At 40.2% G+C, this 13,141-nt stretch overlaps 1 protein-coding gene across 5 annotated transcripts in view; it reads right to left on the minus strand.

The window, feature by feature from the left end:
• Window positions 1-3,056: 3,056 nt before the first annotated feature.
• The window catches only part of PHF3 (PHD finger protein 3), an 82,973-nt gene continuing 72,888 nt past the window's right edge, over window positions 3,057-13,141 (minus strand). For all 5 annotated transcript variants that reach the window (XM_038751790.1, XM_038751775.1, XM_038751800.1 and 2 more), the window contains 5 exons: window positions 11,338-11,533; window positions 10,387-10,534; window positions 8,611-8,700; window positions 6,185-6,380; window positions 3,057-5,917 (listed from right to left, as the gene is read on the minus strand). In XM_038751790.1, coding sequence (XP_038607718.1) covers window positions 3,810-5,917; window positions 6,185-6,380; window positions 8,611-8,700; window positions 10,387-10,534; window positions 11,338-11,533 — 2,738 coding nt within the window. In that variant the 3' untranslated portion in view covers window positions 3,057-3,809. The remainder of the gene's footprint in view (window positions 5,918-6,184; window positions 6,381-8,610; window positions 8,701-10,386; window positions 10,535-11,337; window positions 11,534-13,141) is intronic.

Below are 13,141 nucleotides of genomic sequence, written 5' to 3' on the forward strand. Positions count from 1 at the left end.
CGCTTTATATGCTGTGATCTTGGGCAAGTTCCTTAACTTCTCTGTGCCTCAGTTTCCTCAACTATAAAGTGAAGATTAAGACTATGAAGCCCCATGTGGGCTATGAACTATGTGTCCAATCTGAATAGTTAATCAGAATTGGGCCTGATTAACTTGTATCTACTCCAGCGCTTAGTGCCTGGCACAATGTGCTGAACAACTATCACATTATTAAATAATGGGACTCACAGCATCAGTATGAGGGAGAACAGGTATTTAAAATCCATTTTACATATGGGGAAGCAGCATGGCCTAGTGGATAGAAAACAGGCCTGGGAGTCAAAAGGACTTGAGTTCTAATCCAGGCTGGGCCACTTGTCTGTGCCTCAGTTATCTCATCTGTAAACTGGGGGACTAAGACTGGGAGCCTCACGTAGGACAGGGACTGTGTTCAACCTAATTTGGACCTACCCCAGTGCCTAGTACAGTGCTTGACACATAGTAAGTGCTTAACAAATACCATAAAAATTGAGGCAGAGAGAAGTGGCTTGCCCAGGGTCCTACACCATACAAGTGGCAGAGCTGAGGTTAGAATCCCAGTCCTCTGCCTCCCAAGCCTGTGCTTTTTCTACTAGACTATGTCGAAAACTGTATCAATCTCCATTGATCGTGTAATTTACTTTAAATCACTTTTTGCACTAAAGTAAATCTAGGAAGAAGTGCATGTTTGGAAAAGACAGGCTGGAATGAGTTCATTAAAGCCATTTAATCTTGTCAAAAGGAGCATTTTACAATTGGCCAAGTTTTTGGTGACAGAACATCCCTTTCCTTTTTTGTTGAAACATTCATTTGCTTCTAAACTCATCCAACCCTACTTGATGCCATGGCAAATAGAGGCCCGGCACTTATCACTACAGTATTTGGAAATAGCCATAGTATTTATTAAAGACTTACTGTGTGCAGAGCAATGTATGAGTGCTGGGAGCAAATACACAAGTAGGAATTCCAATCAATCAGTGCTCCTCTACATTGGAAGCTTGTTGTGGGCAGGAAATGTGTCTACCACTGTTATATTGTACTTTCCCAAGCTCTTAGCACAGTACTCTGCACAGTAAGCACTCAAATATGACTGATTGGTATTTATTGACTGCTGTGTGCAGATCACTGTACTGAGCCCTTGACAATATGAGTTGTTAGAAATGATCTAGAATTTATACCTAGAAGGAACAGACTGGCAATGTTCTGTCAAACATTTGGCCCATACTTTTGAAATGGCATTTTTCCAGAATTGGTTTTACATCCACCGTAAAGACATGACAAATTTTGACTTGAGAAACAGAACCTGTATCTGAGACATGGCTGGATCTTATTCTTTCTACAAAGAGCCAGCATGTAACCACAAAACTTAGCATTTCACTTCATCATCAATCGTATTTATTGAGCGCTTACTGTGTGCAGAGCACTGTACTAAGCGCTTGGGAAGTACAAGTTGGCAACATATAGAGACAGTCCCTAGCCAACAGTGGGCTCATAGTCACTTCTACAAATTAACAAAAAAAATTTGTTTGCTGATGGATATCCCAAGCAAACAACGGCTCTTACGATGCTCCAGCACAGTGATCACTGAGACTAGCAGATCCAGAGAGGATTGAAAGGGTCTTGAAGGACACGTGAAAAGAAAGCTACATTCTCAAAAAGGTGTAGTCTTCCAGCAGGGCTGTCATCAGGAGACTTGGAGGGAGTTATTTTCCTCCCGAAAAAAGTGGTAGAGGCAGGGTGAGTAATGCCTTAGAGAATGGATCCTGAAGTTATATTGTTTCTCTTGGTTAGTTCACCTCTTCTAAAGACTTTCATTCCTTTCCCCTCCTTTTTTTTTCTAATGGTAGTTTAGTGCTTATTATGTGCCAGGCACTATAAAAAGCACTGGGACAGATAGAAGATACGTTTGGCACGGTCCATATCCCCCATAGGGCTTACAGGCTTAATCCCCATTTTGCGGATGAGGTAACAGGCACAAAGAAGTTATAAGATTTGTGTCCAAGGTCACACAGCAGAAAACTGGCAGATCTGGGATTAGACCCTAGGTCCTCTGACTCCCAGCCCTGTGGGCTTTTCCCTAGGCCACACGGCTTCTTTTCCCTCTAAGGAACTTCCCCTCCAACTCTGACACTAGTTTTGGAAGGAGACCAGGACAAGGGTCTTCTTTCCCTTGCCCATCTGCTGTTCTTCAGTAATGGGAGATCTGGTTGGAGGCTTCTCTCTCTAGGCCTAGCCTTGAAAAGTCAAGACATACTATAGTTTCACTTATCTTAAATGGAAAAGTTTACGAATGAGAAAACAGATGTTTCCTTTTGCCAAATGTTGATATCTCTTGGCTTAATTGAACACAATTTCAATTACCAGATTTTTTTAATAAAAAACCACAATGATTTAAAGGAAAGGGGACCAACTACCAGTTTAGGAATGTGTGCTCACTTAACTTTGTTCCATAATGGTTAGGAGAGGTGAGAGTGTAGGATTCCAGTTTTGAACTATCCCTGCCAGAGTAAATGAAATCTGTGACACTTGTTTTTCTGCCAAAATGAGAGCAATATTGACAGGTATGAGTTGTATTTACCTTTATTTTCCTCCTTGTGCAAGGAAGGTGACTGGATCCCTGCTATATCAGACTGGCATGGAGAATTAAGTTGCAATCTACAGAAGCTTTACAAGTAATCTTGTAATTGGTGTATTACGAGTCTAATTTAATTGCTGGAGCACCGATTGAATTTCCTGTAGTAATTGTCTCTGTGGAAACTTTAAACTCTGTAGCACTTGGAAACCCACTAGCATGCTTTAATAACATTTATTAAGTCTGATTTGCTAAATGGACTCTTTTGCATTACCGTTTGCCTTTTTCATTGGTTGCTAGCTCGTCTTATATTGATTCAGGGAAAAGTATAGTTGATGGTTGGTTCTCCTCAGTCAGAGGTGGTATGTATTTAATTTAGACACTTTATGTTCTTACCAGCTACTGAAGCTTAGAGGCATCCTCTTTTACTGTTAAATTTGAAATCACAACACACAAAGATAGGTGAGAAAGTTTTATCAGATTTAGAATCAAAATATCCCTTAAAATATTTACATTTTACAGTAAAAAGGATAGCAAAACACAAGATCATGTACAAGCTTAAGTATTCAAGTTTCTGAAGAGAAAACAAGGAAAGCAAAATAATGAAGATATACTACAATACTGTAGTTTGACTATAAGATTTTAAAAAGTTTTGAACAAGTGCAGATTAAAGCAATAAAAATGGTCTGCTTGGGCATCCAAATGTTGGTCAGAAACCCCTCTGCTAAATGATACAGTAAAATCAGATTAATAAAAGTACTGTTTGGACTTTGAAGCTCCTCTAAAGTCATCCTTTAAAAACAGTGCAATTTAAAAGCAAAATTTCAGCGAGAACTTTACTCTAAACGTTAGTCATCTTAAAGGACATTTGCCAGAGGCACCAAATAGTCTGTATTTCACCAAATTTACCAATTCAGAAAGAAAACTAAATTTCTAGGCCTTTATTGCATATTAATAAAAAGAAATCCTGGAATATACAGCAATGTAAAACTTCTGAAAAATAGTAAATTCCTACACTTAGAGTTTGTTGGTAGAATGAAAAGGAAGATGAGCATTGGTACCCAAAACTCTGTACCAAAACACCGACTTGTTTCTGCAAAACCCCAACACTGAATTTAAAAAAAAAAAAATGGCACAATCCTTGCAGGCAATCTTAACACGGTTTTAAGATGAAACACCGCCTTAGCTCATTAAATGCATGCTTGAATCCACCTGCATTTTACCTTTTGCTTTTACCTCTGTCAGTGTGGTCCCTATCTTTGTGGTGCCGGTCTCTGTCCTTTTCACTGTCTCTGTGCCTACTTTTGTCTCGATCTTTGTCTCTGTCGTGGTCTTCGCTTCTAGACCTATCGGATTTCTTTTCTGAACTCCTGTCTCTGCTCGATTTTCTATCCGAACTCCTCTCCCGGTGAGACAGTCGTCCCCTCTCCTTGTCTTTGTGCCCTTCCTCCCGGCTTTTCCTGTCTCGCTCTTTTTCTTGATTCCTGTCTCTCCGTCTATGCCTTTCATCCTGCTCCCATTCCTTGTCATGCCTCTCTTTCTTTAGGTGGTGGGAATCACTATAGAACCTCTGTCTGTGTTGGTCAGCTCTCACCCTAGAAAACGACCTCTCCAACTGTTGCGGTTCATGCCTGCCCCAAGGGTCGCTATGACGCCTTTCTGGTCTGCGATTGTCTTTACTCGGGTAAAAGTTTTGGGGGCCTACGTAGCGCGACCCTTGTGCAAGAGGACCCAGAAAATGAGGAGGCTGACCGGGCAAGTGAACCACAGGTGGCCAGGGCATCATGGGATTCTGAGCAAAGGCAAAGCCCGGAGGAGGAAGGAGCGGAGGTGGTAAATGGGGTGGGAATCCAAACATGCTCTGGGGGGGGAAACTAGGAGGTCCTTGAAATGGAAAGCCAGGGAGACCAGGCTTGGGGTGCGGAAAGTTGTGCTGCTGGGGCCTGATGGGTAGAAAGTTGCCGCCGGCTCCAGGGCTGGTGCTTGGGGGAGTGAATTCCGGCTGAGGGGCGTTTCCTCCTTCAAAATGAGATGAAGTTATAGCTGTGAGTCCCCTTCGAAACGAGTGTACGGTTTCAATATTTTGCATCACGGCGTTGTCCTGTCCTTGTTTCGGATCCTCTGTCTGTGAGGCGGACGCACTTTCTGTGGTAGCGGAAGTCTCTTGCCCTTCTCCCTTTGAACTATCGCTCTGCTGCGAGGGGGGATCTTTTTCAACAGGGGTCTGTTTCACTTCAGGCTCCTTCTCTTCCGCTTCTAGCACTCCGGGGGATTCCTTGTCTGGGGCTGGGCCTGGAACGGTTTGTTTTTCTTCGTTGCCGCTCCCGTCCCCATCTTTGCTGTCTCCAGTACTTAGCGGTTGAGTGCGTCCAACTGCTTGTCTTGGGTCCCTTTTCAGATTAATGAACTGGGGAGATCGCGATGTACTGCTAGACGTGCTCTCGGTAGCACCCGGGTCGGTGTTTCCTTTTACTGGAGAACTAGAAGTTGAGGTCCTATGTTCTTGGGAAGAGTTCTCTTGATCTTGCCCCAGCCCCTTTTGTGCTTTCTCTTTACATTCCCCAGGCTCTTCCTGCTGGGACTGCATAGACAGATTAGCTAAAAATGCTTCGGTAGAAACATCTGGTGGCTTTCCTTTGAGACTGAGACTAGGCAAAGATCCTGGAGTCTGGGAAGCGGGTTCAACTACCACATCTTCTACTTCTGCTGAATTCTCTTTGGGTGCTGGTGGGTCATCTTCGTTTTGCTTTATTTCTTTAGCTTCGTCCACGGTAACTTCCATATGCTCTGCCTTCTCCTCTTTTAAACTTGCTTGTTCGTCTATCAAGGGGATTTCTTCAGTAGTGCATTTTTCTGGCCCTGGATGATCCTTCTCACATGTTTGGCCAGTAGATCCCAGGAGGCTCTGAAGTATGTCATCCACTGGCAGTGGTTTATTTGCTAATTCCAAAGTAGATGGTTGGTTTTCCCAACCAACTAACACTCCAGGGAGAAACCGTAGTGGTTTGGAAGCCTCTTGTTTGATCAATTCCACCACGGGTTCAATTACTACTGGAATCTCTTCTGCCGGGGGCTGCTGAGGCTTGTTTCTCTGTTTGTGTAATACGGTTGTGAAAGAATTAAAAAAGTCATTTTCTTCCTCGAGTTCCTCTTCATTAGAAATTTCTATTTTAATTTTTTTATCAGGTGGCAGGTTTATTGAGGGACTTTCAGGAACTTCATCCACAAGGCTTGTGCTAGTTGAAGTGCTGCTAGCACTAAACTGCCTTTTTGTTTTCTGACGAATTATCAAACCCAACAACAGATTAGGCCTGTGCAGTTCAAGTCCTGTGTGAAATGAGAATAGCAGTCCATTATTCTTGCAACAATTCACTCCGTAAGATAGCTACCGCATATGTAATACATATTATGATTTGTTTCTCCACCTCAAAGACTGTGATGGCCTTTGTGGGCACATACATCGTTTTCTACAAACAGATACTTCCAGAACCCAGCTCATGGGATTTTACAGATGAACTTTCCTCTCCCTGTTTTGGCCCTCCCTTCTCTACATGAGGTCAACTATATGAGGTCAAATAAAAATCTAATACCTACCAGGTCCATCAAAAGGCACAAGAGGATGCGGAATCTTATCGGAGGCACCCAAAGGAATCAGGTACATATCTTTAACTTGCTTCATGTTGTTAGCAGCTACACCATAGCGCTTTCGGCTACTGAAGTATGCAAACAGCAGAGTATACGAAATTTGATCTTCTTCTGTTACGGGTGTGAAGCGAACCACACAGATGTCCTGTTTAGAAAAATCGGAGAGTCATTTCACCTAAAGATGTAACCTTTCAATGGCTTTGCATTAATAAATGTTTTAAAGATGGCAGAATTTGCTGCTAGGCCATCATGAAACATTAAAAAATAAATTGCAATTCAAAGATGGCTTTCACAATTTTAAATTACTCTAACATATGCAAATTTGATCAGTATGCAGGCCAATGGCCCCTCCCAGCTCGATATCATCATCAATCATATTTATTGAGCGCTTACTGTGTGCAGAGCACCGTACTAAGCGCTTGGGAAGTACAAGTTGGCAACATATAGAGACAGTCCCTACCCAACAGTGGGCTCACAGTCTAAAAGCGGGAGACAGAGAACAAAACCAAACATACTAACAAAATAAAATAAATAGAATAGATATGTACAAGTAAAATAAATAAATAAATAAATATGCCTGAACGCAAAGACCCTCCAGCCCATACGTAAGGAGAGAAACAGGAAGCTGCAGGGGCTGTTTCCCTAAGCCATTGTGGGGACCAACTAGAAGGATATATTCCAAGTAATTTAACGTATTCAAGGCTTTAGGCCCCAGTGCCAAACTTGGAACTTGTATGTCTATATGAGCTTTTTGGGTAGACAATTGAAAAGATCTTCATATATCCACAAAGGATTCCTTTTTGTACACATGCTTCATAAATAACTTATAATTATATCTTACTTGGGGCAGTAAAAAAGAGGATACAAAATTCAAATAGCATGAGCAATTTGAAATGCCAGCTCTTATGTAATTACTGCAAACTACATCAGTCTTAGCAGCTAACACTTTATTCATGAAGCTCCGCTTCTCACCTGGTGCTTACACTGTGAGCCCCCCGTGGGACCGGGAGCATGTTCCAACTGTTTATACTGTAACTATCCCAGTGCTTGGCTCATAGCACTTAAGAAATACAATTTTTAAAAATATGAATCTGTATTCATTTCTAGAAGTAGCGTGGCCAAGTGGAAAGAGCACAGGCCTGAGAGTCAGAGGACCTGAGTCTAATCCCAACTCTGCCACTTGTCAGCTGTGTGACCTTTGGCAAGTCACTTAGCTGCTTTGTGCCCCAGTTCCCTCCTCTGTAAAATGGGAATTTCACATGCTTTCCGTCCAATTTAGAGTGAGTCCCATGTGGGACCTGATTAAGTTGTATCTCTCACAGGACTTCTTAGTAGAGTGCTTGATACAGAGTAACTGCTTAACAAATACTACAATCATTATTATTGTTGATTTTAATATGGTTTCTTTAGTTACAGACACGCAAGTTTATTTGATCCGATAAGAAAAATAATGCATGCATTTGTCTCAACCTTTCATCTAAAAGGGGTTCCCTGAATTAAAATTCACAGGAAACCATCCCCACTCTATGTGTAATAATGATGATAATAATAATTTGATAAATGTTTACTATTTGCCTTAAAGGCCTTCCCAGACTGAGCCCCTTCCTTCCTCTCCCCCTCGTCCCCCTCTCCATCCCCCCCATCTTACCTCCTTCCCTTCCCCACAGCACCTGTATATATGTATATATGTTTGTACATATTTATTACTCTATTTCTTTTACTTGTACATATCTATTCTATTTATTTTATTTTGTTAGTATGTTTGGTTTTGTCTCCCCCTTTTAGACTGTGAGACCACTGTTGGGTAGGGACTGTCTCTATATGTTGCTAATTTGTACTTCCCAAGCGCTTAGTCCAGTGCTCTGCACACAGTAAGCGCTCAATAAATACGATTGATGATGATGATTTGCCAAGAACTGGGCCAGATACTGTGAATTGGGTGGCCACAGCAGCTGTCTTTCAGGGGCACAGGATGAATGGGCTTTTTTTTCCTCAACGACGCTAGTCTTTGGTGTTTCCCCTTATGTTCATATCATACATGCTAAACATTGAAGTAAGACAGCATCCATCCTAAGTATGACTCGCCCTATGCTCAGAGACCATAAATACGCTCTGGATTCCCTCCATGTGAAAGAAGAGAAAATTAAGGCCATCCATCCTCGGCCTCTTCCCCCAGTCTTCCTCTAATAAGTGATGCTCTGCCACACCAAGAAGGAACTGGAGGGTGAGAATCTTAGGGTGTGGGGTAAAAAAAAAATCATGGGGTAAATATCGGAGCTTGAATCCCATCAGTAGGTTTGCAAGGAAAAACTTATCCCTAACCAGTCACTTTTTTGCATGGAAAGATAGTGAAAAAGAATGTTCATTCTCTTTACCTTAGTTCCCGAAGCCTTTATTTTTTCTACATAATCCCAAACTGTCTGAGGAGATATTCTGCCACCTACTTGGATACTATCTGGCAAATCCTGTTAAAAACAGTGGGGAGAAATAATATTTATAAATGCACATGTGGACTGCCTCTACATTTAACAGTCTTCAGTGATGTTCTTTATTCTGTTTCATCATATGAAAGAAAACTATTTTCTGTACACAGCAGTTACCAGAGTTGAATGACTTTAACTTCCTGTAACAAAACATATACGGAGTAAAGGATGACAGAATTTTTTTAACAAAACCATGTTTATATTTATCTGAGCAAGAACACCTAGCAAAACGTGTAGACTGAAAACATTAGGAATACTAACTGCCTAGCCACTAGGACCAATGTGAAAAACAGCAATCATCCTATTTTCCTTTGTTGGAAGCAGGATACTTGGCTGGATGAGCCTTGAAATGGCCCAGTAAAAATACTGCTCCTACATTCTGACTGTAGGGGATAAGAGTATATTTACGAATAACCTTCTGCAAAGAAGTGTTCCATGCTCCTACTCCTTTTCAAACTAATTGTGACAAGCCAGATAAATTTAATCAAGTACTTGCTTCCTTATCCTTTTTCTATGTAGGTCTTAAGATTAATAAAATCAGTAGGATTATATGGTACACCTTGCTCATTATCATTAGTGAAATTTATCCTCTTAAAATCTCCATGCCATGGCACCAACATTCACCTTTCTATTTTCCATTCGAGGTGATTTTCATTTGAGTGACCTCTCTTTGCATCCCGAGTACTTACGAAGTGGTTCACATCAAAAAGAAACCAAAAAAAAAAAAGCCAAAAAACACCTCAAGGGAGTCAACCACAAACGATGATGATTTTACCACACTCAATCAGCTTCTGAATCAGATACATGTTTAGCTTAGAAAAAGTAAATAGGTACACAAGAATCTGGTTTTCCCGTAAAACGCAATGAGCACAACGTAGCTGTTATCCTCCTTTTAAGCAGGGAACAGGTCCACCAACTCTATTCTATTGTACTCTCCCAAGCATTTAGTGTCAGGCTTCTGCAAACAGTACATCGTCATGAAATACTACTGATTGATTATTTTCTTCCAAATATTTAGGAAGATGTTGATGTAGGAAATGCCAAAAACACTTCATTTCTTATTTTACAGGGTGGATATAAAATGTATTTGATATTGATGAAAAATTAAAGGGTGAAGGCAAAATCATCAATACAAATTTTTGGCAAGAGATCAAGAATACCTGAATAATGCCTGTATTGAGCCACTTGAAATCCTTACTCTATTTAGTTTATTTTATACTAAATGATGGGGAGAAAACAACAGGATAGAGGTGTGCTGCCTAACTTAGTTGAACATGACTGCTTTTAAAGATTTTTTGCATTTCTTAGCTCTAAAATATACAAAACCAGATCAAATCTGAATTTTATCATGATTTTTTCCATTGTGCCCTGACCACCAACCATCCCTTCAGATGTGCAGACCACACCCACTTAAAATCAGAAGAATGAAAACTCAACTACGACACAAGAGAAAGGATGGGTGGTTAGAATATGACTGTACGTACTAATCTATTTTTCAAGGCCACAGACTAGAAAAAGGATTCTTCTGAATTGGCTGAACGTAGTAAGTGATTTGTGTCAATCACTCAATATACTACGTAGAATAAACATTGTACAAGATAAAACAAATGACCTGCTTGCGAATTGATTCACTGACCGAACACTAACATACTCAGAAATTCACAGTACCTCTGTTAAATATTCAGGAGAACCAGACACAGGATAGGCTTTGATTACAAACTTTGCAACCGAAGGCATGTTGATAAAACCTTTCCAGATGAAGTTTAATCGAGCAAGGAACGTAGATTCGACTTCAACAGCACCAGGCATTTCTGGCCTAGAGAATGACATTTTAAAGAGGGGTTTAACCAAGAAAGTTTTTTTCTAGTTACAAGAATCATCTATTTCATCATGAGAAAAATAGGCCCCCACATATAAATTTTCTTCACTATCTTCTGGATTAAAAGGCACATACAATTCATGCAATAGAGACCATTTGGATATTAACTGCTTAGCTTGTGGATGCTAATAAAGTTCCAGGGAAGGTAAATTCTTTTCCTGGGTCACTAGGAATTGTGCCCTAAGTCACTTTAGCACTAGAGTCTTTTCTTTGGTTTCTGTCAACTCCTGTCACCAGCCTGCCTTTCTGCACACACTGCCTTCTCCCAGGCTAGGAATTAGCAGGCATGATGGAAGACAGGATTATCCCTGAGCTACCCTGGTGCTTTTTTTCCAAATGAGTATGAAAAAAAGTCGTAAGTACTCTCCCAGACAAGTGACAGTGTGATTTAGTCATACACTTCCTATTATGTGGGCATTTATCCATTAATAGCAAACCAGAAATGAAGGGAGAGAAAGGCTGGTAACTACCCAAATTCAAGCCAGAACAGTTTTAGCTGGGGCTCATAGGTAGGCAGCCGTGCTGTCAGTTTAACAAGGGAGCAAATAACTGGAAAACAATTATTTCTAAAGTTCAAATTAATAGATATTTATAAGTGCTCATTTTAAGAAAACCCCAAAGTAATTTATCAGGTTGCTAGAATTTTCCTGATTCTTATTTTGCTACAGGGAACTTAATAAATCAAAGAAATTCTGCCAAATGATTCTGGCCACGAGGAGTGATATAAAGATGAATGTTACCGAGGAGCTGGAGAAAATGTTGACTTAGGAGACTCCTGCTTCTCTTCTTCAAATAAATCTGAGGCCAAAATATTGGATGTTGAAGACAGGGCATCAGCAATATTTTCTGCTTCATTGTCTGACTGTTTGCGTACTACTCCAACGGCCACTTTGACTTTTTTTTGAGTCAGATCATCCGCTGGAGGGGCCATTCGACCTAGAAAATAAGACACATGATTGTTCTTTTTACACAGTAACTTTTATAAGCTGTGCCACACTTCATCAAGTAGGGCAGTGGAACTGTGTTTTCAAATTTTTTTGGCCTACCAATGATAACAGAAACTCAAATCAGTAATACCTCTATAGCCTACAGTTGCCCATTTTTCTAATAAGGAGCTCACCATGCATTTAAGAACTGTTGCTTCAGTGGGAAAAGAAAAGATAATTGCTATATCTAGATAAGATATCTATATCTATAGAAAAGATAGATAATTGCTATAATAGAAAAGATAGATAATTGCTATTCTATAGATAAAGATATCTATAGAAAAGATAATTGATATTCTATAAAGATATCTATAGAAAAGATAGATAATTGCTATATCTATTGAACACTTACGTGCAGAGCACTATAGCAAGTGTTTGTAAAGTACAATATAGCAATAAAGCAATTGTATATATATATATATGTGTGTGTGTTTATATATATATATATACATTTTTTTAATGGTATTTGTTAGGAACTTACTATATGCCGGGCACTGTACTAAGCACTGGACAATCAGGCTGGACACAATCCATGGCCTATATGGGGCTCACAGTCCTAATCCCATTTTATAGATAAGGTAACCGTAGCACAGAGAAATTAAGTGACTTGCCCCAAGTCACGCAGCAAATGGCGGAGCAAGGTCTAGAACCCAGATCCTCTGTCTCCCAGGACTGTGCTCTTTTCACTAAACCAAGCTGCTTTTTTATTGCCTCACTTCCAAATGCCAAAATACAAAACAAACAGTCCCCTAAAAAACACTCTCACACACTTCAAACAGCAGCCATTGTCTAGGAGATCACAACTTACAATCTATATATTAAATTGGTTTTTCTAGGCAAAAGTGGCTTTATGAGAAACCTTATTTCTCAGGCACTATTCATTCATCATTCATTCAATTGGATTTATTGAGCGCTTACTGTGTGCAGAGCACTGTACTAAGCACTTGGGAAATACAAGTTGGCAACATGTAGAACAGTGCTTTGCACATAGTAAGCGCTTAACAAATGCCATTATTATTATTGTTGTTATTATTATTATTATTTTTATTTTTATATAGAGAAGGTCCCTACCCAACAGTGGGCTCACAGTCTAGAAGTCTCACAGTCACTATTCCAGATACAGTGCACATGGCACAATATCACAATCCTTTGCACTTTTCTAAGCTTGTTTTTTGGGCAATCCTGAGGAAGTGTGAGTTTTTGGTACTCCACAGCAAAACATTCAGGTGTGAACCCAGCATCTTAGGATGGCTTTTCTTGAGGGCCAACCACAGATATTATGCTTCACGTTGAAGCGTATACAAATTCATGTTCATAGTTTTGGGTGGATCACAAATTTCTAATTATACCAAAATGACGATGTCAGTTTTCACAAAACCTTGGACCCATGAAATCCTAAAAAAAACCGCACTTCAGTATCTTTCAAAGGATGTAAGAATCCAACTCAGTGTTTAGATGAACTTGGCTATTTCTTCAGCATTGCTCCAGTTTTCACATATATTTTCTCATTTTTTTTTAGCGGTACTTGTTGAGTGCTCACTATGTCAAGCACTGGGGT

This window comes from Tachyglossus aculeatus, chromosome 1 (genome assembly GCF_015852505.1).
Source record: "Tachyglossus aculeatus isolate mTacAcu1 chromosome 1, mTacAcu1.pri, whole genome shotgun sequence".
In the NCBI taxonomy this organism is placed as follows: domain Eukaryota; kingdom Metazoa; phylum Chordata; class Mammalia; order Monotremata; family Tachyglossidae; genus Tachyglossus; species Tachyglossus aculeatus.